Here is a 24,672-nt window from a genome sequence, read left to right on the forward strand (position 1 = left end):
TGTGATTTAACCTGCTGCACTCATTTAATATCCTAATGGGAAGCTGATTGAAGCTCTCGTATTCCCATTCATGGGTAGACCTGGGTCAGCCAGTGATGAATAATGCAGGGAAACTCTTGATATTTATTTTAACTAGGAGCCCACAGCTCAACGAGGTCAGGTAGCGATTAGTCATGAAAGGAATACTGCATGAATCTTACTTTGAAGAGCTTCCTGTTGTGAAAGATCTTAGGTCATTATATAAAGTCTCTGGAACTGAGGGTACTTTCAGACTGCAGGCAAAAGACTCAGACCTGTTTTTCTTCCACAGTACTGTGAACAGCACAAATTACATGGAATATGATCTTTTGAAATCTGATTTGAGCTACATTCATATGCCAGCTGCAAGTCTGATTTATTTTGCAATATGACCTCAGTCTAAACAGTCTTTGGAAGTCATGCAACTTTAACGCCACTCCCCTGAGCTTAGTGTCTTGCCCTGAGTGTCTTGTGGAGCAGCACTGACAGATGTACTTAAAAGTCTCCTGACAGCCTGAAATTTTGTATGAAATCTGTTTCAGTGAAGCCATTTATGTCACTCCTGGCTCTGGCTCTGCATCCACACATACCTCCGTACAGACAAATCAGCCATTGCTCCACAAAAAGCCAATAACTAAATATTTGGCTCTCTGCACCTGCTAGAGTATGCTACCAGTTTGGGCTGAGTGATAGCAGGCTGGGTTCCAGTCCAATGCGTGGCCCTTCGCTACATGTTGTCCCCTCTGTCTCTGCTGTCTAATAAAAGCTGGTCTGGTGTAGGCAGACCTCTCTCCACAGTGCTGTGTCAGGGCTAGAGAGAGGTCTCAAATCACTGATTATCTTTCTGCTATAGGGGAAAAAACATGCTGGCTTTTTTTTGTTTCTTTAAACCAATCAGTGTCGTCTCTGGCGGTGCTAAGCCCTGGATGCAGCAGAGGTGCTTTTACAAAATAGTGTCAGGGGTGAACGTGTTTTGGTGGAACATTTGCATGTGGGATGGTGAGCTTTTTCATTCAAATGGCCCCGCAAAAGAAAATGCACAGTGCACATTAACAGTCACATGTCACAGTGTGATTCAATTTGTAGTGATTAAAAAGACAAGCATAATTTCATAATGTTTAATGAAGTTGAATAACTAAGTTCAGGAACAAAGACCACGCCTCAGTCTAATCCATTTCCCTCTCCTTTGATCCTGTTCTCACATCCGTCCCCTCAAACCTATTTTCTTTGTTGTTTTTCTTTTTGCTGTCTTGTCTTCCTTTTCTTTTTCAAGAGAATACAGGGATCACTAGGAGGCTCTATCCGTAGTAGAGCAGGCAATGAGATGACTTCCACACGCTGTCTCAACTTTCCTGGTTCTGTTGCACCCTCCCTCCTTCACCTGACACCAGACTGCCATCAGATTCCACCCTTCACCTGTATGCAACTCTGATTTCTCCCATCATTCCCCCCACCATCCTTCCTTCCCTGACCCTACATCCCCTCATCCCTCCATCCCCTCGACCCTCATCCCACATCCCGTGATCCTCTTCCCTACTTCCCTCCGTCCCTTCGACCCTCGTCCCTTCATCCCACATCCCTCTATCCTCTTCCTTACTTCACTCAACCCTTGTCCCTCCATCTCTCAACCCTCATCCCCATCATCCATTACACGTGATAAACTAATTTAAAAAAACTATTGCCGCGGTCTTTGTTAGTGAAATAATAATATGTGCCCTGGATGTGAAGCCTGGCTATACTATGGCAGGCTAATGGTCACAGTCTACGTCTGGTGAAACAGACTAAATAAAAGCAAACATGCCCCCAAACAAAAATCTTTAAAAACATGAAAAAACAATTGTCTCTCTTTCTCCTCATCCTCATCCTCACTATCATCTGCTCACAAAATAGCTGGACAATCCAGGTGCACAAACAGTTCACACTGGAATTTGATTTTAGCCACATTTTAAAAATGTTGTTAAGAAAGACCAGATATGAGCAGTAAGGCTGAGGTTTGTTTCATGTTTTCTTCAGACATACTGTTAAATTTATCAGATGTGTTTGAACAAGAAGAGTTTCTAAAAAGGGTTCAGCTGTCAGTGTTACGAACTCCTCATGACCCTGAAGACGAGGTTTGTTTTCTAGATGCTGATATTCGATTCATGTGTTTGTTTTGTTCCAACAAACCCGTCGCAAGCAAAGGCTACTTTGACCTGATCAGATAGATGAGCTTAAAGCAGCACAGTTTGTTGTTCATACCGTATTGCACAGCAAAGAGCAGACAGCAGCTGACAGACTGGCATTTCATACTCACCTGAGCTAAAGGATGTGTCTCTGCTCCGCACCTTCAGATCTGATGAAAAAAGACAGCGAGGGCGCAATACCAGCCGAGCCTTTCCAGCTTAAAGGTCACTTGCTGCTTCCTGTCAGAGATGTTTGAACACCCTCCTTCCTGAATTAGCCGGGGATGATGGTGGCCTTGTGCCATCTGGAACATTAGAAAATGCCAAAATGTTGAGCTGTAGCGTCAGTTGTAGCCAGTGAATCCCTTTGTGCCTCTGCTTTTTTTCAAGACTCTCACTCTTCCTGTCCAACTTTTATTTTAACACCACCACATCCTGATTCAAATCCTCACAAGATTTAGTTTGATTTAAACGTCTTTGTTGTCAGAAAATTGGTTTGCAATGAGAGAAGGAACTTTCCATTGTCAGTAACGTAGCTAACTAGGTGAAAATAAAAGAGAACTTACTCCACAAAGGGTAGAGGTGTTGTTTCCAGTTCAGCATCGACAGCAGGTCACTGGAAACAATCGCTAATGAATATCAGGTGTGCCAGCTGACTGCTCAGCACATCAGTTAACTATGCCCTACACCTTGGACATATTGTGACAGTCTCCTGACCTGTTTATTCACTCTGTGTTCTGTTTCTTCAATGCAGCAGGTAGGCTACCTGGTGGGTGGAGTGACTGACCTTGTTAAAGCACCACACTTCCAACACCCCACACTACACGCAGCATTCATGCAAACACACACCTTCACCACTGATTCTACTGATAAACACATCTCATCATTGCTTGAGTTTGTTTTTGTGTTTGTTGCGTTCAAAATGATTCTTTCTATGTAAATAAATGATCTATTATTTTGCCTTCACACTGTGTGTCCCGCTTTTTTGTCATGGCTTTAGCGCCAGGTCATAATAATATGTATACATCAGAAATTCTGTCTTCAGCCAAAAAAACTCTGTAATCATTTTAGTCAAGAACCTGTTCTCTTTAAAACTCTCTTTAGACCTATAAGGCATGAAACAGCCTGGTCGCCAGAGAAAATGTTGGCATTGTATGTTTCTGCAAACCACAGATACGAGACATTTGTTTGTTTCAGATCAACAATATTATATCAATATTTCTAAAGCGACGTAGTATATGAACTGACTTCATCAGCAGGAGGTAGTGGGGATGGTGATGGTGGGGCACCTAGATAAAATGGCTGCCAAGCTGCAGACCACTGTTCAAGGCCAACAAACAACAGCTCCAGTTATCTATTAGCAACCTGTGTTTCCAGCGGCATTTGAGCCACAAAAACAAGGTTATAGTTTCACGGAGACATTGCAGTATTTCCTGCTGGGGTAGTGCCACAAAAACAGTTGTTCTTTTTTACCAAGACATCTATGCATTTTTAGCGGGATTATGTCATCAAAAGAGGATATTTTAAGCCCAAACTTCTCCTAACCCTAACCAAGTGTTGTTGTTTTTTGCCTAAACCTAACCACAAGTTAACCACAGTACAAAGTTTCAATATATCCACTACATAGTAATGTACAGGAGGGTGTGTGTGCTGGAGCCTATCTCAGCTGACATTGGGAGAGAGGCAGGGTACACCCTGGACAGGTCGCCAGACTATCACAGGACTGACACATAGAGACAGACAACCATTCACACTCACATTCACACCTACGGGCAATTTAGAGTCACCAGTTAACCTGCATGTCTTTGGACTGTGGGAGGAAGCTGGAGTACCTGGAGAAAACACACTGACACAGGGAGAACATGCAGACTCCGCACAGAGGGGCTCCCCCACTCTGGGGTTTAAACCCTTCACCCTGGGTTTGAACCCCCTGGGTTTCTTTCAAACTCTTGCTGTGAGGCATCAATGCTAACCACCGCACCACCTAGCCGCCTAGAAAGAAATGTCAAGTGCCAACATTTGTTATGGTGATTGGGTTTGGCATGGATTGGATTCCCCAGATAAATTACAGAGAAGGTCATGATGAAATTGCACTAGGAAAACCCTCCAGTAACACCAACAGTGTTGAACTGTTGGTCTAAAGTATGGATTCAACAACCTTTTACTAGAAAACTGAAGAGCAAATCCTACAAAGATCGCACCAAAGTAAGGAAGAACATGACCAAAGAGGTCAAATTTAGAAAAATATGGGAGTGCAAGAAGACTTCAGGTTGCGTATCTAAACTCTTAGAGGTAATGGTGATTACACAAGCAAAAAAACAATGTAAAGGCTCATACAGAAGATAAGATAACTTTAATCGCCATTTGTACACCTGCATGCTGTCTGGGTACATAGGAGTTCTTGTGCCAAAAACACTCAGAATCAGTCAGAAATAGACAAGTAATAAATAGTAAAAGATAAAGTGCACACAGCAAGACACATAAAAGCGAGAGAAACCAATGGAATGCGCAAAAGTTTGATTTTAAGAGCTCTGCGATGTCACACACGGGAGTGCCATCTTGAATAAGTAGAAGTAATCCCTCAAATCAGTGCGTGGCGGAGTATTGTTCTGCAGAAACTCTGCCCTTTGCCTGTAGTTTTTTTCATTTCTTCCTATTTTTCTGTGTTCAGGATGTGTATGGCTGTGTACCCCGACAGCACTCAGGTGAGGTTGGGCTTTGTAGAAAGGTAGTGACCAGGTGTCAGACTGTAAGCAGCAGGCAGCCAAGAGACACAGCGCCAAAAAATGCAAATGTAGTGAGGCGAAACGCCAAATGAGAGTGAATCTAGGGTTGGCCTTTACATTTTACAAACAGTGACAATCCTGCACAGTTTACCTTTAAATACTAAATTAAGTGAACGCAGGAGGATCCAACAGTGCTAAGCATCATGTGATGAATTCAAAGGTGTAGCTGTGGTTACAAGTGGAACAAACTCATGAAAAAGACATTTTCATCTATGGAAAACACAGGACAACTAACCAAGACAAAACCATAATAGTTGTTGTAAAACAATGGAAGATGAGGCTGAAAGACAGAATATTGCACACCTAAACTGTCCTCATCCTCAGACTCCTTACTTTCATCATCCCTCCTTCAGTCTTTCTCAGACATGTTCAGTGAACATAATAAATTCCTCGTTATTTTAATTGTCTTCATGTCCTCAAATTCCAGCAATGACAGATTCCATTTGTCCAAACACCTGAAACAAACCCCATTTAATGGCTGCACGTGCTAACTGGGTCAAACACCTTAATAAATCATGTTAACTAAATAACCGTCACCAGTCTTCTTTGAGGATTTAGGCACGGTGGATTTGTGTCATTCTCTGTGCACAATGCCTATTTGCATATGACTAATGTGAACACGGCAGAGGACAAGAGAATCACACCACCCCCTGTCATCACGATCCTGGCTTTATACTGCTGTGTGGTGAGGAAATGTGCATGCATGTGTGTGCGTGCGCATTTGCATGTGCCAGACAGGCATGTATATGTGTGTGTGTGTGTGTGTGTGTGTGTGCATCAGTGTGTTTTCGCGAGGAAAGAACAAAGCCTCCATCTGGTCTGAGCCACTGAATGTGCCAGTATGAAACACTTCTGTCATTCTCAAGTCCCTTTTTGAAGCAGCTCGGAGGTGGAGTGGGGCCAGGCGGAGAGCAGCGAGGGGTCCCATTTGAGGCGCGAAATATGCCCATCTCACGCAGGGAGCCCCCCCAGCTGAAGCCATTCTCTCCTCCACAGCTGAGTTGTACCACTCTCATCAGAGGAGACACACACTGATGTGGTGTGTGATGGTCCTCCTCCTTCTACCTTCACCTCCACAGCTCTCTGACACAGTGTAATTACTTGTGCAACAAAGAGAGTGAGGACCCAGGCAGACTTTGGTGATAAGCTCCCCAGGATCAGAGGGCTTTATCCAGGGAGCAGCTGGGAAGAAACTGGGGGGAGCGGAGGCAAAGGTCACTTGGTAGAAGGATATCAGAAGGAGCTGGCTGCGATTTGGATTGGTGGGCAGTCCTCCCAGCATCCCCTTAACACCCCACTGCCATTAATTCTCCTGTCTAGTGCTGATCTAGTAGACTCCAGTTGGGTTTCAGAAGGAATACTAAAGCAAAAAAAAAAAAAAGGAATAATTTGATCTGACAGTTTCTTTGACTTAATTTTCTTTCTCCTGAAGCAACAACGAAAACATCCTTTCTCTGACATGTTATTATATGGGAGGCCTGAGCCTTATGTCTGCCTTTTATGGCTGCAAAAAACATTAGTTTTCATTTCCAATTATATTCTCAATTATTTTTTCAATTAATTGATTAATTGTTTTGCCACTAAAATGTCAGGTAGTGAATAAAATGCGAAGTCTCAGTTTCACAGAGCCCAAGGTGATGATTTCAAATTACTTCTTTTTTTTGTCAAAGAGAATTGAGAAACATTTGAGAAGCTGGAAGCAGCAATCTAAATTGTAAGTTTTACCGAAATGAGTGATTATTTAATCAGCTAAATGTTCACAACTAATCTGCTTAAAAGCAAAATCATCACAGATCTCTACATTTAGATAAATATAGGATTTTTAAATTTCAGAATAAGTATGTTTTTTCTCATGAGGACATAAAACCATTGTGCAATCAACCATCATGTCTATGCTGGACTAACTCATGCTGCCTTTTCCACCCTAAAATAACCTGATGCATAGAAAATGATAGATGCAGAAGAAAGCATGCGTCTACTCATGGACAAGAGGCTCGTGCCTATAGCCCCGTTTCCACCAAGCACTACAGTTCAGTTCAGTTCGGTACGCTTTTTTTCCGTTTCCACTGTGAAAAGTTGTGGATGGTACCAATGGAACTGTTCTGTACCGTCCCCATGTTTGCTCCCCTCTCTGTTGGGGTACCTAGCACACAGATCTGGTACTAAAAGGTGGAGCTGTGAACACTGTTGATTGGTCAGTAGTGGACGGTCACTCTGCTCAGGGCTGAGTTGTGGCTGGTTTTGGTTCTTGTGTAACATATATTGGTAAACTATAATTATAAGATAAATTAGCAGCTGAAGTCTGAGAAAAAACATAACTCAATTCACTGGTCCGACTGCCGGAGACTTTTAAGGTGAAACGTTAACTTGTAATGTTACTCAATGCATGAGTTGACGACGTGAATCCATCAACACACCTTAAATTTCTCTGTGACAACTTTGACCATTCTATTAGTTTTTGTATGACACAGACTTTTAGTGTGAGTGGATCTTCAAGCCTTTATATAGATTAATTTCAACCGGGTTATGTGAACTGCATATATTATAATCCTCACTTGGAGAAAAAAACAGCATTGCAGAGCGTCATTCCTGTGGGCTCCAGCAACACTAAACCCCTGAGCTTGCCTTAGAAGAACTAAATGTATAAACCTGCTATTTTTAAATATCCCATGGAGAGAGACTCTCACTGCAGCCTGTTCTATTTTGTTCTGAAAATGTTGGCGTGCAGCTCCGTTCGTAGACGATGAAGAAGGTGCAGACTTCTCTGTGTCACCGGTAATGAGGAAATACAGTGAGTGCTGGACGGAGCAGTGAGTGACAACAACCCCGCCCACATTTAAGAGTACTGTTTGCAGTGGAAACACTAGGGACTAGGTACCCTGTCTGAAGGGTTACTGTTGGTTCCAAAGGTACCATACTGACAGTGTTTGGTGGAAACAGGGCTGATGACAGCATGAGATGTAAACATTAATGCTAGCTCATTGGTGCTAGGTGAGCTAGCTGTAGATGCATACTTCCTTTTGCACGGTGATGCGGTTGGCGGGTGTAGTTCAGTATTAAGAATATAGTTCCTACATGAAACTGCTCACAACAAGGTCTGTGGATTATCTTGAGTAACCGGGTCATGATTTCTGGAAAGAGACATTGCTGTTGAGTTTTTCAGATGTGTATATATACTTTTGTTGTCACTTTGAGTGCCATCTAGGTCCATTATATTTGAGAGAAGGCAGACATCTCTACGGCTGATTTTTCCAACACTTGGCAACTCACACTAAAGCAATCTAGATTAAAAGATCGCACTGCAGGTAAGAGGAAAAATAGACATTTTTTTATTTTATTTTAGGGTGAACTGTCCCTTTAAATAAAGGGCCCATCCTGTATTTATCGATCTCTGCAACCAGCCTTTCAATGCCATCCTATCATAACAGATAGGTGGCAGGAGTGGATAAGCAATCTCTTCCAAATTCCTCCCTTCCATATCCCCCTCTCCCCAAATCCCCCAAAACAGCAGCTGCTTTGTCTCCACTCCCTCTCTGATTGCAGTCTTCTGGCGAGGCCTGACGGCATGCGCACACCTGCTCACACTGACCTCCAATCTATCGCCTCTACGCCTGCCCGCCACAACTGCTGGGATTAGTGTGTCTGGGATAGGGGATAAGTGAGAAGGGCGGTGGCGGCCTTTTAGTCTGACATGCGTGTCCCGTCCCTCACTTGTGACACTGAGCGTGTGTGCACAGCTGGCTGATTCTGCCTGCCTCTGTGCATGTGAGCGGCCTGGAGGATTGCGTGTTGTGAGAAAGAGCAACTGGAGATAGAGACAACCATGATAAGACTTTAAGTGTGCATCCCATGTAAGAGCCTCTGGGTACTTGGTTTCAAATCTTACTTACAACAACAAATAGATAAGCAACAAATCTGTCACATACAAGTCCCCCAATTAACTGCACCTCTTTTAAAGGAAAAATTCAACCTCCACATGATCATTTGTATATCAATTACTCACCCTGTGTTACACTGACTTTATGAGGAAAACTGTATTTTTCTCGCATGCCTGCTGTGAACAAAGAATCCAAAGATTCTTGATGAATTGAAGCCATAGGGGTCCATGTTTAATGACAGCAAAACTATATCAAAACATCTGTTTACGAACTCTCACACAGCTCACGCAGTATAAACAAATAAGTCTCACTTATCCAGTCCCATGCTCAGTACTTCCCAAACAGACAGACTTTTCCAAAGGAGAACTGGCAACACATTCTCACTCCGACCTCGTCACATATGGACGTTTGGTCGTGGACCTTCCACGTCCAGATACAATGTGAAAGGTACCCTGGGTGCGTTGGTTGTTGATGCTCTAGGAAATTTACCATTTGCATACAGTCTCTTTCAAAATAAACGCACTACGTCAGTACAACACCTCGAAGTGATGTTTTTTTCCCCCTCCAACAACTAACGCACGTGGTTGGGTTTAGGAAAAAAGAACAAGGTTTGGCTTTATAATCTTACAGGACACAAACACCGCTCTCCTGGGTGAAAGTCGCTGTTTGTTGGACCCATCCACCACCCATCCCGTCCGCCCTACTGGGACTTTCGTCACCTTAACTTTCGTTCTTGTGCCGCTGTGTTTCCTACTGCCACTGCCGAGCGCCGTTAAACTTTAATGCCGACTGGCTGTGTATCATGCTGATGTTAAGGGACAGCTTTTTTCTTCAGTGTCTGACGCTGCAAGTCACTGGCCAAGTGTCGGATTTCGACAACTTCCCAGTGAGACCGGATTGGAACTGAACTGAAAGGAAAACTCATCGATGCTCTCTTCAAAGCCAGACTCCATTGACAAAAACAGTAATTTTACCTCACTGAACACGGAAGCTGCTGGTTGGTAGTTTGTGTCATTGCGTGACATTGGGTGCTTTAAAGTGTTAGTTCAGTTCCCCATAAACAGATGTTTTGATGTAGTTTTCTTTTCAAATTCAACATTACACGGAGCAAATAACTGATATACAAATGGTCATTTTTGGGGTGAAGTATTCCTTTAACGTGGAGTCAAAATGTCTTTTTTAGTTAAGGATTCAAGATTCTCACCTCCCTTTAATGTTTTACATCAGCTGATCTATAACCTCTGATGGTCCATTGAGATCAAAAAAGCAGAAGATTTGTTTTCATAGTAACCATTTAATATCAATAGGTGTCCCTTTCTGATCTGAAATGTTTAATTATTTGCTATGTGTAGTTTAAGTAAACATACAGAGATGTTTTGTTGGTAGTGCGTACAGCTCTTGTTGGGACTGTAATGAATGCAGGAGGGTGGATGTGGTGATGGTGCAGCCAAAGGAAATATTTATATGGATACAATTACATGGACAGTATTTTGACACTTAACTTTTATGGACTGTGAGTGGACATTTAACAGTGGTATGGTTGGAATCTGACAAGGTTACTTACATGTCATGTTAATACTGTTATTTTGATTCACCTCAGTTTATGTTTTTTATTATCATGGTTTATTTGCATCTATTCTATCTATTAGTATGAGTCCTGTCTGGTGTTGTTTTTTTGTCCTTTGAGGTGGTTTTGAGGTCATTGAAAAAAATTGAGATTCAATAAACTTTAAGTCACAAAAAGTGTCTTCTATGGTTTTGCATCTTTCATTTGCTGATTTATTTATTTTTTACTTGCAGCAGTAGGAAAAGAAAAGGAGTTACTAATAGAATAATCAATGACTCTTTTCTATTCTTTCTATTCAAGTGTTCCAGTAAGCCATGACAGTGACAGTGAGTCAGCACACACAATACCAGGACCCTGACACTGAGGCAGCTCAGTGGACGTCAGCTATCATCCATGTTATTATTTACACCTGTCCTTTTAATACCACAACATGCCAACATGTTTGCTTTGAGAAAACATATCTACTTATTGAACTCTTCTAGGCCATGTATGTGTGTGTGTGTGTGTGTGCATGTTCTGTGGTTTTCTAACATGTTCTCTGGCTGTGCGGCGATCACAGGTGTTCATTCCTGCAAGCCTGTCTGATGGATTAACAGCTGCCGCCACCGCGTAATCGTTGACACCCCCCAGATCTGACATTACACACATTCTTATTCTGATATGACAGCTGCACACACACACACACACACACACACACACTGCACAATTTACACACACCAGAATCATAAGGCTGCGAGGACAGTGCCATTTGTTCCCACCTACACAAATGTGCTCATGAAAATAGAGCTTTATATTAGGTACCCTTCAGTCTGAGAGAAATACGCTGACAGAAATGCTGAAATAAAGAAAAAAGCAGAGACAAGGTAAGAGCTATACAAAAGCCAGAGAAACGAGAGTGTGATATTTGTTTGATTTTTACATGCTGCACAGCTACTGTCGTTATTATTCATATCCCTCCCCAGGGAGCCTTGTTTGAAAAATGGGACTATAGCAGCCCCCCCCCTCCATGTCACCGTCTCTCTCTCTTACACTCACAAACACCCACGCTCACACACACACTTGTTTGGAGTCTCATCGGGGAAGTACAGCCAGGCAGCGTCTCTCTTTCTCCCCCCCTTCTCCTTCCCCCTTCCCCTCATCTCCCTCCTTCCCCCTGTTTTTTTTCTTCCTTCACTCTTTCTCCCCAATAGAGAGTGATCCAGCTCGTCTCCTCTCTCCGTCACGCGGGTAATCAGCCTCTGCTATTTCATTTGGCTCAGTAATGAAAGCAATCCCAGTGCTTTTCACTGCGGCGCAGCCCAAATAATGAGGGCTGCCTCACCCCTCCTCAGCCACACCTCACCCCCCCCAAGCCCTCACCCAACTCCCTCCCAACCCTGCTGTCAGTGGATGAGGGAAAGCAAATGTGCGTGCGTCTTGAGTGTGTGGAGCACGCAATCTTGCCAAGTCCTTTGTGCCTCTTTTTCCCCGTTTCTGTGTGAGTCTGATGAGTCTGTTGTGTAAAATGCGATCACCTATACTCTCAGTCAGAAAAGCCGTATTTTGGTTTTGAATCAAGAGGATTTTCCCTTCCTCTGATTGTTTTCAGAGGCCTAAAGAAGAGTAAAAAAATACAGTTTTTCACAAGAAATAAACAAAAGCTAGACACCAGTCTGAAAATAAACATGATTGTGTGTAGCAGAATTTAGTTTTTCATTATTTCCCAACACGATTCATCTCTAAACCCCATGTGGGGGTCCCAGCCTCCGGGTTGGAAACCACTGATCTACATAAAGATCTACATGTAGAATAAACACTCCATAAAACCACTTTGAAGATCAATGAAACGCTTCAACACAGCAGGTAAATTATACATCCTGTCATCTTTTATTGGTGAAAGAAAATGGCCACAATAATAATTAATACAACCCAGTCAATTTTGGATTCAGAAGTAATGATTTAAATAATTTTTTTCCATTTGTCATTTCCAATGTGTTTGGTAGAAGTTGGCACTCCTCTAAAATCAGTTGTTCCCACACAACGCTGCAACCAGGCAGCAGATATGGAAACCCATTCCAGATGGCAAGCATCTAACTCTATTACAACTCACCAACCAGCATGTAATGACTTGGCCGGCTGGAAAATCTTCGCTCAAATATGTAGGAAGTGTGAGGACGCGGCCAACAGTTCCACAGTTTGCTTGTTTCCTGATTAGTGTCTCTTTGCGTCAGATGTAGCCTACAGCTCGTCAGCGAGGAGACAATGACAGCAGTGACAGGTTGCTTGGCCTTTTTCTTTTTCTTTTTACAAACCCAGCATTGTCTACCAAATGCAATGTAAGCAACAAACAAGAGATACAGGTCAGCGAGGTCAACACAAGTACCAACAACAACACAGCTTGTCTGTTACTCACAATGAACAATCAACAAGCAACATGGAGATGTGTCAAGCAAATCTTTCAGCGTACAGCAGCATGACAGTGCAGGACAGACTGGGTGAGAATGAGCAGGTGTGTCTATGTGTAGAAAAGCATCTGAAATATAACTGCTGTTGGTAAAAACCTTAAATCTTTGAAAATAGCTTTCATTTTTTTTGAGTGGAAAATGGGAATTTTCCAGCATTTACAAAAGGGTCTCCCGAGCCCAAGGATGAAAAAGGTTTCTCATCTTGTACAGTAAAATTTATTGATTCATATAAACATGAAAAATCAGCGACCAGTGAGGTTTTCACCGAACAACAGCAATATTTTTAACCAGTGTCAATGAGGTGTTTATTGTGGAACAGCAGTAATTAGAAGCTCCTGTAAACTGGGGCATCAGTACATTCAGGTGATACAGGCTGTCTCCCAGCTACAGCTCGGCTAACATACTTTGCATTTCAGTCAGCTGTGAAAGACATGTAATAAGGAGAGGGAGAATTTCACATGTCCTGAAGTCAGCCCCCTCAGTTCAGCACGGAGATGAGAGAGGGAGAGGAGTTACAGCAAAGGTGGCCTAAAGTTCAGGTATTGCGTTTCATGTGAATCGATCCCCCGGATGTTAGAGACACTTGGCACAGGTACAACAGCAGTGGTGGGTGAGGGCATTAGCCCCTGGTGTGTTGAATCACCAAAAGCAGTCCAGTCCAACAAGAAGAGAGCACTGGTTCTCCACTGGGAAGATCCCATCAAACATTCAAGTTTTACGTGTCCGGTCACAATGAAAATCCTGCAGGTCCAGGAGGAGCATCAGAGCGTCTGCACCAGCACGGGGAACAGCAGGGACAGATGCTCGGCGCCTCGGATCGGGAGTTTGTGTGTGGTGTAGAAGTGGATGACTTCTGGGATGGTGTCAAAGGGAGGGCTGTTCTGCCCCAGCACGTACTTGCCGTCTTTGTACTGGGTGAACTTCATGTGCATGAAACCCTGGCAGCTCCTGTGAGAAAAAGAAACAGGATGCATGAATGGACTGAGAAAGGAGGGAGACAAAAGAAGAAAGAGAGTGTGAGAGATTCAATATGAAAGTGAGAAAGGAGTGGGGGAAAGGAAATGTGGGGCACATAAAACATCGTGCCCACCACACATTTTGTCATATAATGACACAGTGGAAATGACAGCCTGGATTTATGTTCACGTCTTTTTCCTGCACTTTGAGGACATGATTCTAACCAAGATTTAACACCATGTCACAAATTGGGAAGGACGGGACATTATGATGGATGAATGAGTGGCGTAATAGTTCTCGGAGGGAAAGACGAAGCCAGAGGGAGAGAGTGAGAACGCTGGACTGTGAAAGTGGCTTAGCCGAGGGAACCACACTGGCCTCCTCCCTTTAAGTGCCAGGCAGCCACGACAAGACTTCCCCTTTAAGAGCCAGCCAGTCATGATGTACGTCTAATTATAGAAGCTGAGGGAAAGACAAGGGTTAAGACTCGTCATTGTTCTAGTAAATCAAATTAAATTTTGAAGAGCAGTGAAACCAAGAGAAACACTCGCTGGGACTACAAACAGCCAAACAACAGGCAGTTTATGATCGTCCCACTGGCCTCCGGAGCACTGCGAGCCAGATGCTTCATCACGTCAGCGCTCAGAGTTGACAGCGTGCTTTCATCCAGTCCTGTTTGTTTTGGGGACTCTTTGTATCTCACGGTACATTACCAGCGTTCTTCCATAAATATTCATGTTGGTTTAAATCTGGCTGTTTCAGCGCTGACTCACTTCGGAGTGCTTTTTCGTTTTGTCTCCGTTAAACAGCCTTCATCATTCCTCCCATTGTCCACGGCACTGTGTAATCTTACAGCAGGTGTGGCTCACTTTTTCCAAGGAGCAGCACGATGACAAAAGCGCACAGTGCCACTTTATTTCATGTAATTTTGCTCACATTGGTTGTTATTACACAGGCTGTCTTTACTGCAGGGTGTAGACATCACAAAGGTGGTGTGAGTATCCAACAACAACCTGATAAAGACTGTTTCTTCCCAGTCTAGACACAGACATGATGGAAAATTATATTTTCTGTCAAACTGCAGACATGAAAGGAAAATTTCAGTTTATGTGGGTCTTATTTTTGTACATTTGCCATTTCTATCTGTCATATTGACGCCGTACCCTCAGAAGTAATTACAGATATCCAACAATCAAACAAACAAGCAGTGGTTTACAACCTTATTATCTAAAGCCAAAGGAATAAAGTGTCCAGCAGTCACCTGGCTGAAAGGCTTTGCCAAGTGTTTGAAGAACAATAACAAGTGCTACAAAAACAACTTCCTCTCTCTCTATTTAATTACACACATAAGCTTTCAGTCATAAACCCTGTCCAGGCACAAGACAAACAGAAGGCGAGAGCACTTAGGTTTACTTTTCAGTAAATGGCCCTGATGCAAAACACCTGACACAAGACTACCCTCGAGGTTATTGTAGTCCGTTGTGGTCAACAAAAATGGAGGACGGGGGGAAGAATGTGTGAGACGCAGAAAGGGGCTTCCCACATTTAAAACATGCAGACAATTTCATACGCGCCAAAACAATAAGTGAGCACACCAAAGACACTGGTAAAAATCCCTTACTGCACAGGGAAACTGTGTGCGTGTACAGGGAAGATGAAAGTAGGTCAAAGTCTTTAAACTGTGATTGATGTTTATGAGTTTGAGTAATATTTATCTGTTCTCCTGCGTCTCCTTCTCTTACGTCAAGCTAATCAGGAGCTTTGTTTAAACCCGTTTGATCATCAGATGGCTCCTGTTTCTTGCTCTGTCCGACTTCTTTTTAGGGATGTTGCGTCCCTGGAATCCAGCAATTAAGTCAAGTTTATTATTACTGATTACAGTGATGGTCAAAACTAAGAAAATAAAGGCTGTATGAGTTTCCCTTAAGCTAATTTAAGATCTAAGCAGCTTCAACTCTTTTCAGATTGTGTCATCATCACTTAGAAGAACACTAGAAGTGTGTGAGACTCTGCCCTCTGCCTGCATTTTTTTATTTTCTTCCTACATTCTGTGTTCGGGACATTTATGGGCATGTACCTCCACTGCGCTCAGGTGAGGTTGAGGCTTTGTAAAAAGGTAGCAACCAGGTGCTAGACCGTGAGCAGCAGGCATCCAAGAGACACAGTGCCAAAAAAAACATAAATATAGCGAGGCAAGACGCCAAATTAGAGTGAATCTGGAGTTGGATTTCACTTCCATTTTCACTGGTGAGCGTGTTTACAAACTGTAACCGACGATTCTGCATAGGTCTACTTCAATGAAGGACAGCTCCACTGTCTAACCAAGTAAAATTTTGGAGTCTGTGAGAGATATAACATGTTCCAAACCTCACATGTGCCAGCTGGGGAACAAGCACCAGAAATGACCTTGTTGCTTGAGCAAATGTGCATGTGAGCGTGTGCGTGTCAGACCCACTTTGGTCATGTAAATGAGTAATGCATTAGCTTGTTTGTATGTCAGCCCAACACAGTGTCACTCTGTGCCTCATCCCCCTCCCTTCCCTCCCTTCTCTCCCTTCCCTCCCTCATTCCCTTCTTGTGTGGCCCACAGAAGGTAATTCATATTCATTAGTGATTACGGGGAGGATGATGTGTGCACTGAAGTGTGCTCTACCTGCCTGATTACCACTTAGAGGGCCCGCTGGGGCCACAGAGGATGGCCACAGAGACGGGCCAAGGATGGGGTGAGGACAGAGGGACGACGGGAGGGCGCTGTGAGTCCGGGGACGATGGATCATGGTAGTAATTACAAGGGAGAGATTTGACCAGATAAGCAGTATTGTGCCCTGCAAATGAGTATCGGGAGAGGAATCAGTGCGGCAGTGATCTTGAGTGGGGGTGACGGTGGAGGGGAGGGAGGGAGACGCAGGAGGGAGAGACAGATGGAGAGGTGTGGAGACTGCGATATGAGATCGGTAGCTCAGGTGGCTTCACACACACTTCACACACTTCACAGTCGCACAGCAGAAGAAATGATAAGTGTGCAATTAAATTGTAACACTGTTTTTTGGGGAACGATACTAAAGGCGCTCAGGTGTTTGCTTCACTCGTTATGGTGGGTCAGTGTGTATGTGTGTGTGTCTCTATGTCTTACCGTAGGGACAGAGAGTAGTCAGAGCGGTTGGTCTGGCTGTTCCTCACCAGGTAGCTACACTCTTTACACAGCGTTAGCAGCGACTCTGCCTCCGACCGCGACAGTGAGCCATGGTACCACCTGATAGACAGAACACACACACACACACACACTCAATAAGACAAAGTAAAAGTGAGTACGTTAAGTGTGATTCACACATATTTTTACACCTTCTGCTGCTGGATGTCGACACTCTGTCATGTTTTTTTATTGATTAGGTCACACTAACCACGGGCACATTGATGATACGAATGGTAATTATAAGTCGTATGAATATTTCTAAAGAATAAGATTTAAGATAAATAGAAAAAAAATAATACAACATGTATTTCCAAATAAGAAATGGCTTCTCTGGCCTCTATTTTAACAGCAGTTAATTCTAATTAACAGTTGTAACACCATGGCGGAGTGTGTTCGCGCTGTCACACACTACTGCCTGTCTTTCAATTAGCACATAGTCTTAACATTATATTTGAGCAACAGCTCTATCAAAGCACAGCATCACCAGCCATGCTAGCATCACTGTGCCGCACTTACACAAAGTGGTGCTTTGAGCTAAATGCTCACAACAGTATGCTAACATACTCACATGCTAACATGACTATGCTAACAGTGTTGCCAACTCTTTCCAATGAAACTAGTTCCAAAAGACACTAAAGGTCGCCAGACAACATCATGTGCTTGTTTGCATATTGGTGGTGTCATCACATATTTATTTGGGATAATAGAAGTGTTTTACAACTTTGCTGAATGAGAATTCAATAGAAAAATCATCAACAAAACATTTGATTGCAATAAGAGCTTTCTCGCGCCTCCAATCCCGAGACAAAGAGTGTCAATGTAACCATAAAAAATAACTTTAAGCGAACTCAGTGCGATGAGCAGCGTCTCCTCTCCTGCTGCCAGCCCAACAACCACTGACTGCCTGTTCAGTGTTGCAACGCAGGAAAGAGCAAGAAAGACGTGGCGCTATTGGCAGAGGAGTCGAGGACTGTGAATACTCTGAGCAGCATGCAATAATGTATATGAATATATTCCTCGCTCTTTCTCTGATGGTCTGAAGAAGTTGCTAAATTTGTTGCTAGCTGCTAGGAGGGCCCGAAAAGTCATTAAATCTAGGGTGAATGTCGCCAAGCGGCAACACCAGATGCTAAGCAGGTAATGTTCGGGGTCTGCCCATTGGTCCGACAATCCATTGGTCCGACATCCCATTGTTCCGACCATATTTAACCCATTGTTCCGAAGTCCTGTTGTTCCGAAATCATCATGATGCCCTGTGGTTAAGATCTGGTTAGGCTTAGGCACAAAAACCACTTGGTTAGGGTTAGGGTTAGGAAAAGATCATGGTGTTGGTTAAAATGAAAAAGAAAGTGGCAAACACATAAGCTGTGAGCCTGCTTCGCCTCAAGCCTTTCCCAGGTGACCCAGAGCCGGTCGTGGCGCACCATCAAGACAGAAATACGCCGGGAGCCGTTCAGCACTGCAGAGAGCTACCCACACAACCCGGACCCCAGAGTTAATAACAGGAGGTTATGTTGTTTCATTCTCTCCTCTCTATGACACTTGTATCTCGACCAGTAGCCTACTTTTGTTGCGTTGCTGATCCTCTATGGTACACAAATACAGTATAGCCTAGTATAATCACATATCGGAACAACGGGACGTCGGACTAATGGGATGTCGGACCAATGGGCTGTCGGATCAATGACATGGCGCCGTAATGTTCACCATCTTAGTTTAGCATGTTAGCATGCTAACAGTTGCCAATTAACACTAAGAACAAAGTACAGCTAAAGTTGAAATATCACTAGCTGCAGGTGTTTACTCATGAACAAATTAAAGTAGTAATTTAGCCAATTTTGATGCCGCTAGTTGAAATGATAACGGATCACCAAAGTTATTACAATTCATAGACAACATGAATATCTGACCCAGATTTTATGACAATCTATTCCTAGAAAATGTCAACCTCATGGTGGTGCTGCAGGGGGAAAGATCACGGCATCACCAAAGTCATTAGGATTCATCCTCTGGGAACCATGACTGTGTCTACAAAATTTCATGGTCATCCATCCAGAACGTTAAACGGCCCCACACACAGACCAACACTGTCATCCACAATAATAAGATTTTCTTGGACCTGACTTGGGGAGGTGTGCTGAACGCTACAGGTTGACAGTGATGCTGTTTCTCTGTTTAAAGCAGAGCTGAAGGAAAACACAAAGCTCATAACAGCCCTTAAGAGATCATCAGGGAGTAATGGGGCATAATAATCAACCGCCATCCTCAAGTGAATGTGTGCGCATGTGCATGTGTGCTTAAGGGGTGTCATGTGCTTGGATTTCATTAGTAAAACGGCCCTTTATGTGCGCACAAACAGCACATAAATTACACCAATGATGTCTGAAATTACAAGACCAAAGTAAATGTGTGTTTTTAATGTTCCAACTTAATTAGTTCTCATTCTAACCTTTCGCACTTCTGTGAGCTCTGATGATCGCTGCTTAGCCGAAACACATAACCGTTTCGTTTTAATGTGTCCACGCCCTAAATAGATCAAAGCGGCGCAATAAAATGGATTTTTTGGCTTTATTTGTGGGATGTCAACGTAATTCTACCTCAAATATTAAAAAGTGCGTTTACAGCAGTGTATGACAAATCAATGTGCATTACAGCCACACAGAGACATTAACAACCCACAGAGATTAATAGTTTATGCTAATTAAATTTACATGCACAAATAATTGCATAATTTAGGTTTGTTTGATGCATTTAATCATTACAATTCAGAATGATGCTACAGAAGAAATGCCTTGTTTAATGCGGTATTTCTGTGATATGTAAACATCTTACAATCTGCATTATTTCATGTGTAATTTTTCAGTCACTTTTATTAGCGGATGTAAACCACATAACCACTATTATTACTGCTATTTTTCTTCTGTGACAGAGCAATTAATTTTCCTGTATTATATTTAAGGTAATAAAATTAATGGCAACAGAGACACTCAATCATTAACTATCAAAGTCACGGGCGTGTGAGCCTCTTAATCTGATTAAACCTTAACTGACCTATGCTCTGACACAACTGGCATGCATTAATGTTGCTCCTGTGTGTTGAACAGAACACTGCATACATACACCTGCTTCTCCAGAGGCAGAGTTGGGTCTACTCTCTCCCCAACCATGGCGTGGCTTTCCTGGGGCATCCTAAACTTCATCCCCCCTCCTGCCAGCGGGCTGGACCGGGCCCCCGGAGGACGCAACCGCTCTGTGGGTGACGAGGAGCGGTCCCACTCTGCGCCATCAAACTGCACTGTTGGCAAATGGGGACAGAAAAAGTGAGTCAGAGTATTTACACAGCACTATGATCGGAAGGGATTAAACCTCACAGCCAGACTCGGGTAAACATCAGACATCCGGCTATTGCAAAACCACGCATGCTGTAGAGAGACCCTCTCGTGGATGGGTCGAACTAGAGGTCCCGCTTGGGGTCCTGGACTGACAGACTGCAAAACTATCAGCATCATCACAGTTACCATCATCAACGTTTTTATGAGTCACTAAGGGCAGATAGAGACAGGGAGTTGGCGTCTTCCTGCTTGGCTCTGGTGCAAGTCTTTGTCTTCCAATAGACTACACGGCAGATTACTTGATGTTGATTCTATTCTGGAGCAAATTACGTGCACAGACTGAAGTGTTATTTACCCCTTCTGTGCCTGATTTTGCCGAAATTCAATCTACAGAACTTGTAATTAAACATTAAATGTACCATAGTCCTGAAATGAACAAGGCAGACATGTTAATTTACAGGGCACTGTTCATGCGTGGTTGATGCAAGAGGGGAATAAGAAGGGAGAGCTTCAAACCCCCCCCCCCCCAAAAAAAAAAAACTGACAACACAACAATTGCAACAGGCAGAAACAAATGCAGGTGGTGCAGATGCAGGCCGCGGGGGGTTTAGGACAGAGGTAGAGCAGATGTAAGACAACAGCTTGGGTCATGAAGGTCAGGGTGAGTGCATATGCGTGTGCTTGGGGTGATAAAGGGAGGTAGGGAAGGGGGGAAGGGTTGTGTTCAGGGTGGGAGGTCACCTTGCTCTCTGACGGGGGGCTCCTCCTCCAGCTGACCCACTGGGGCAGGCCAGGGCAACTCCGACAACTCCCTCATTTCTAATGGAGGGGAGGGGAGCCGGGAGGAGGCGAGAGAGAGAGAGAAAAAAAGGGAGCGACAGAGTGAGAAAACAGCAGATGGGCTTGAACAAAGTTAACTCAAGTAAGATATGCGAGAGAAGTGGTGATGATTAAAACGTGAGACTGAAATCAGGTGCAAGATTTTAACACGAGGAGGAGAGAGTGAGCGAGAAGTGAGATGTGGAAGAAAGGGAAGTCCTGTTGAGAGTGGGTGAGGCTGTGCGTGCAGATGACAGAGATGTGGTGTCATGAGATGTAATTAACCATACCTCCTGTCATGAAGAGAAGTAATATACGCTACCTCCTGTCTCTTTGCTTCATGCTTGTGGAAAAACATAGTCTTCAGACCCTATATTTACAGTAATTTATCATGTGTGATAAAGCGAAGAAGATGAAACAGAGAGGACAGGTGAAGTCAGAGGCTGCATTATTTATAGTCGTTTGAACGAATCCACTTTAAGCAACTGTCTAGTAGCAGCAGATGCGATGAAAACAAAACGTGACTTTATGTGCACTGCAACCCACAGCGCAGTGTGACAGATGAACTGAGGAGCATGGGGGCAGAATAATGCTCCATTCACTGTCCTACCTACAGTAGGAGAGCAGAGAGCAGAAGGTGCACAGAACTGAAAATAGCTCATTATCTACCATGGCAGGCAACCGTCTATTTTAACAGTCATTACTGCAGCCTTACACACACAGTGACACACACGAATTATGCGATTTGCCTGTTTCACACCGTACATTCAGCTCCTGCTCACAGCGAAAACGGATTACAAAACAAATAAAAGGAAAAGAGGGGTGACGTCTTAATGAGCCGACAAATCCAAAGACCCCCCAGGCCCCGCGACATCAAAGGCCATTTGAATGGGCGTTTGGAGAGAGACCCAGGCTGTACATACATGCCGCTCTCCCTCCCTGGTTAATTATTGAGCAGGCAGACACACTCCGCCACTTTCTCTGGCTCTCCGTGAATTATTGATGCATGGCGCAGTACAATGGCCCCATCTGGAGCGGGCCGCACCTCCGCCGAAGCCAGGATTAAAGTGTGGCCTGGCACCCCTCAATGGGAAACATGCACGCAAACATGCAGGTCTGCACACACACACACGCAACACACCGAAACACCACCACTGCCACACTCTGCTGCCTGTCCGCTCGCCACCACATCACATTTCACACCTCTAATTCTCAAGCAAAACCGAGAGAGACGCATTAGAAAGAGAGAAGGGTGTAAATGAGAAGCGAAAAAAAAAGCAAGTCAAGGGTAACAAGAAAGCGAGAGAAAAAGGAGACAGCCAAAACAATTTATTACAGATCAGAAATGTGTTCAGCTATCTGATTGAGAGATAAGCTCAGGTAGTGGTGATACACACTCAGAGGGGAAAGTTCCATCAAGATTCCACTCCCTCGGGTTTTGGGAGACTGTTGTCCGTCTTAACAATTCATTTTGTCTGGTGTTCCTCTTGCCAAAAAGTAAAACATCTGTCCTGAGATGATTTTGATTGTTTCCACTGTCAGTTTTGCTTTGGACATGAACATTTTAAACAATGCACCTGTTTCTGGCATCCATTTAATTTATCTTGGTGACTCATTATAGCTTGAAATGAGGCATATCAATTAAGTATCTGAGTTAAACTCTGTTTAAAAGCATTCTTCCTGTATCTAATCTCCCTGATTAGATGTAGGGGTGGCAATCAGAGTGGAACTCAAGATATTATAACAGAACCTTCCCCATATAACAATGGTATCACGATATGGCGATTCTGCGATACTTGATACGTTGCAAGACAATCATCTACGTTACATTATGATGTTTGTGGAACTGAAGATGAAATATACCCCAAAAAGTCAAGTATTGGGAATTGTGTACTGATTCACTGCATTGTGATGCCAATTTTAACAAATTTGACCAATCAAGATGAAAAAATGTACAAGAAAGTGCAGAGTCTTAACTTAATGTCGCTTTAGCAAACACATTGTAGGCTGATTCACAGTTTTCTCCAAAATGAGATCAGGATGATGACTTATCAGGTGACTATGCATGTTTAATTGGGGTTGCCAAAGTACTTAACTTTTACAAGACAGTTCTTCCATGTTGCGCAGTCTTTGTTGATCTTGTTTGGCTCGGTTGTAAGAGCTGAAGTGAGCTCAGACTTTCGACTTGAAAGAAGTCCTGAGGCTCACCTCTTCTAACAGCACAAGGCGTCAGGACAACCCTCACGCATTCCAGCCCAACCAAATTATAGCTTGAGAAAAAGAAAACTACATCAACTATTGTACACACTACCACAAAAACCCCAAAAAAACTTCAATGCCATTTGGCCCTAAACAGACAGGACATGATGGCAAACTATCTGACCACTGTGACAGATCAGAAACTGAGAAAGACTTTGACTGTGTACAGACTCAGTGATCACAGCCTGGACATAGAGACTAGCAGGCACAGGCAGACCTGGCTGCCTAGAGAAGACAGGCTGTGTCAACTCTGTCCACAGACACAGGTGGAGACAGAGGAACATTTCCTGCTACAATGTGGCACATATGAAGACATCAGGACAAAGTTCATAACAAATAAATTACAAAAAAAATCTTCTACTTGGAGAAAAATAGTGTCAGCGCCATAGATGCAATAAGATGTCAATGCATGTCACAGTCTAAGAGACAACCAACACAACAACATATAGTTCAGCTCATCACAGATCACGCTCTGCCTTTTTATTTACTCCTTCACTTAATGGTTTTTTTTTCTCCTTTGAAATTTATGTGCTTTGGCACCACGTAAGAAATGTCATGTAAAGCTTATTGAATTGAACTGAAAGATGACAGTGCCTCTCTGATTTGTTTTCTGCCGCTATTCGACTCCACACTGTCTGCTGTTTCCCCCTGTGAGTTTTTTCTTCACCGCAAGTTAGTTCCGTTCACTTTACCCTTATCCATTTGATAACCAACCGCCACGAGGAGTCATGAAGTAGTGAATCTGGTAAGTCATACTGGCACCTGAATCAGTTCAGAGTCAAAGTTATAGTTGGTAATCCTGTTCAGAAACACTTCTTGTTATATTAGGTGAAATGGTCCATCCACCCTGAGAGTAGTCAATACATAATGTGTTCAGAAAAAGGAATGAAAAAAATCAGACCTCTGTGGCAGCTGCAGGCCCGTAAAAACTCTGACCAATCCCTGCCATTCGGTGCGAATAGAAAGAACCAATCAGATGCCTTCATGTCTCGTCCTGCCCGAGCCCCCCCTCCGTCCCTCCCTCCCTCCTCCCTGCGTGCACTCTAGGGCTGTCAAAATTGCTCAAAAATGACATTCAAATATTCCTTCTAAAAATAACTCATAGGTTCGAACCATTCGAATATTTTTTTTTCCGCATTATGTCCACAAGAGGGCAAACTAATACAAGGAAACATACTTGTATATGTATTAATACAACGAAACATAACTACCTGTAGGTATTTTTATTTCCACATAAACGTCTTTGAAAACATTTAC

General features: G+C 43.4%; 1 protein-coding gene across 1 annotated transcript in view; it reads right to left on the reverse strand.

Annotated features, from left to right (window-relative positions):
* Window positions 1-12,178: 12,178 nt before the first annotated feature.
* shdb (Src homology 2 domain containing transforming protein D, b) overlaps window positions 12,179-24,672 on the reverse strand; it is a 36,372-nt gene continuing 23,878 nt past the window's right edge. The window contains exons 4-7 of the mRNA XM_050055289.1: window positions 21,079-21,156; window positions 20,126-20,300; window positions 16,946-17,065; window positions 12,179-13,803 (exon numbers count right to left, since the gene is read on the reverse strand). Coding sequence (XP_049911246.1) covers window positions 13,617-13,803; window positions 16,946-17,065; window positions 20,126-20,300; window positions 21,079-21,156 — 560 coding nt within the window. The 3' untranslated portion in view covers window positions 12,179-13,616. The remainder of the gene's footprint in view (window positions 13,804-16,945; window positions 17,066-20,125; window positions 20,301-21,078; window positions 21,157-24,672) is intronic.

Source organism: Epinephelus moara, chromosome 10 (assembly GCF_006386435.1).
Source record: "Epinephelus moara isolate mb chromosome 10, YSFRI_EMoa_1.0, whole genome shotgun sequence".
NCBI lineage: Eukaryota > Metazoa > Chordata > Actinopteri > Perciformes > Serranidae > Epinephelus > Epinephelus moara.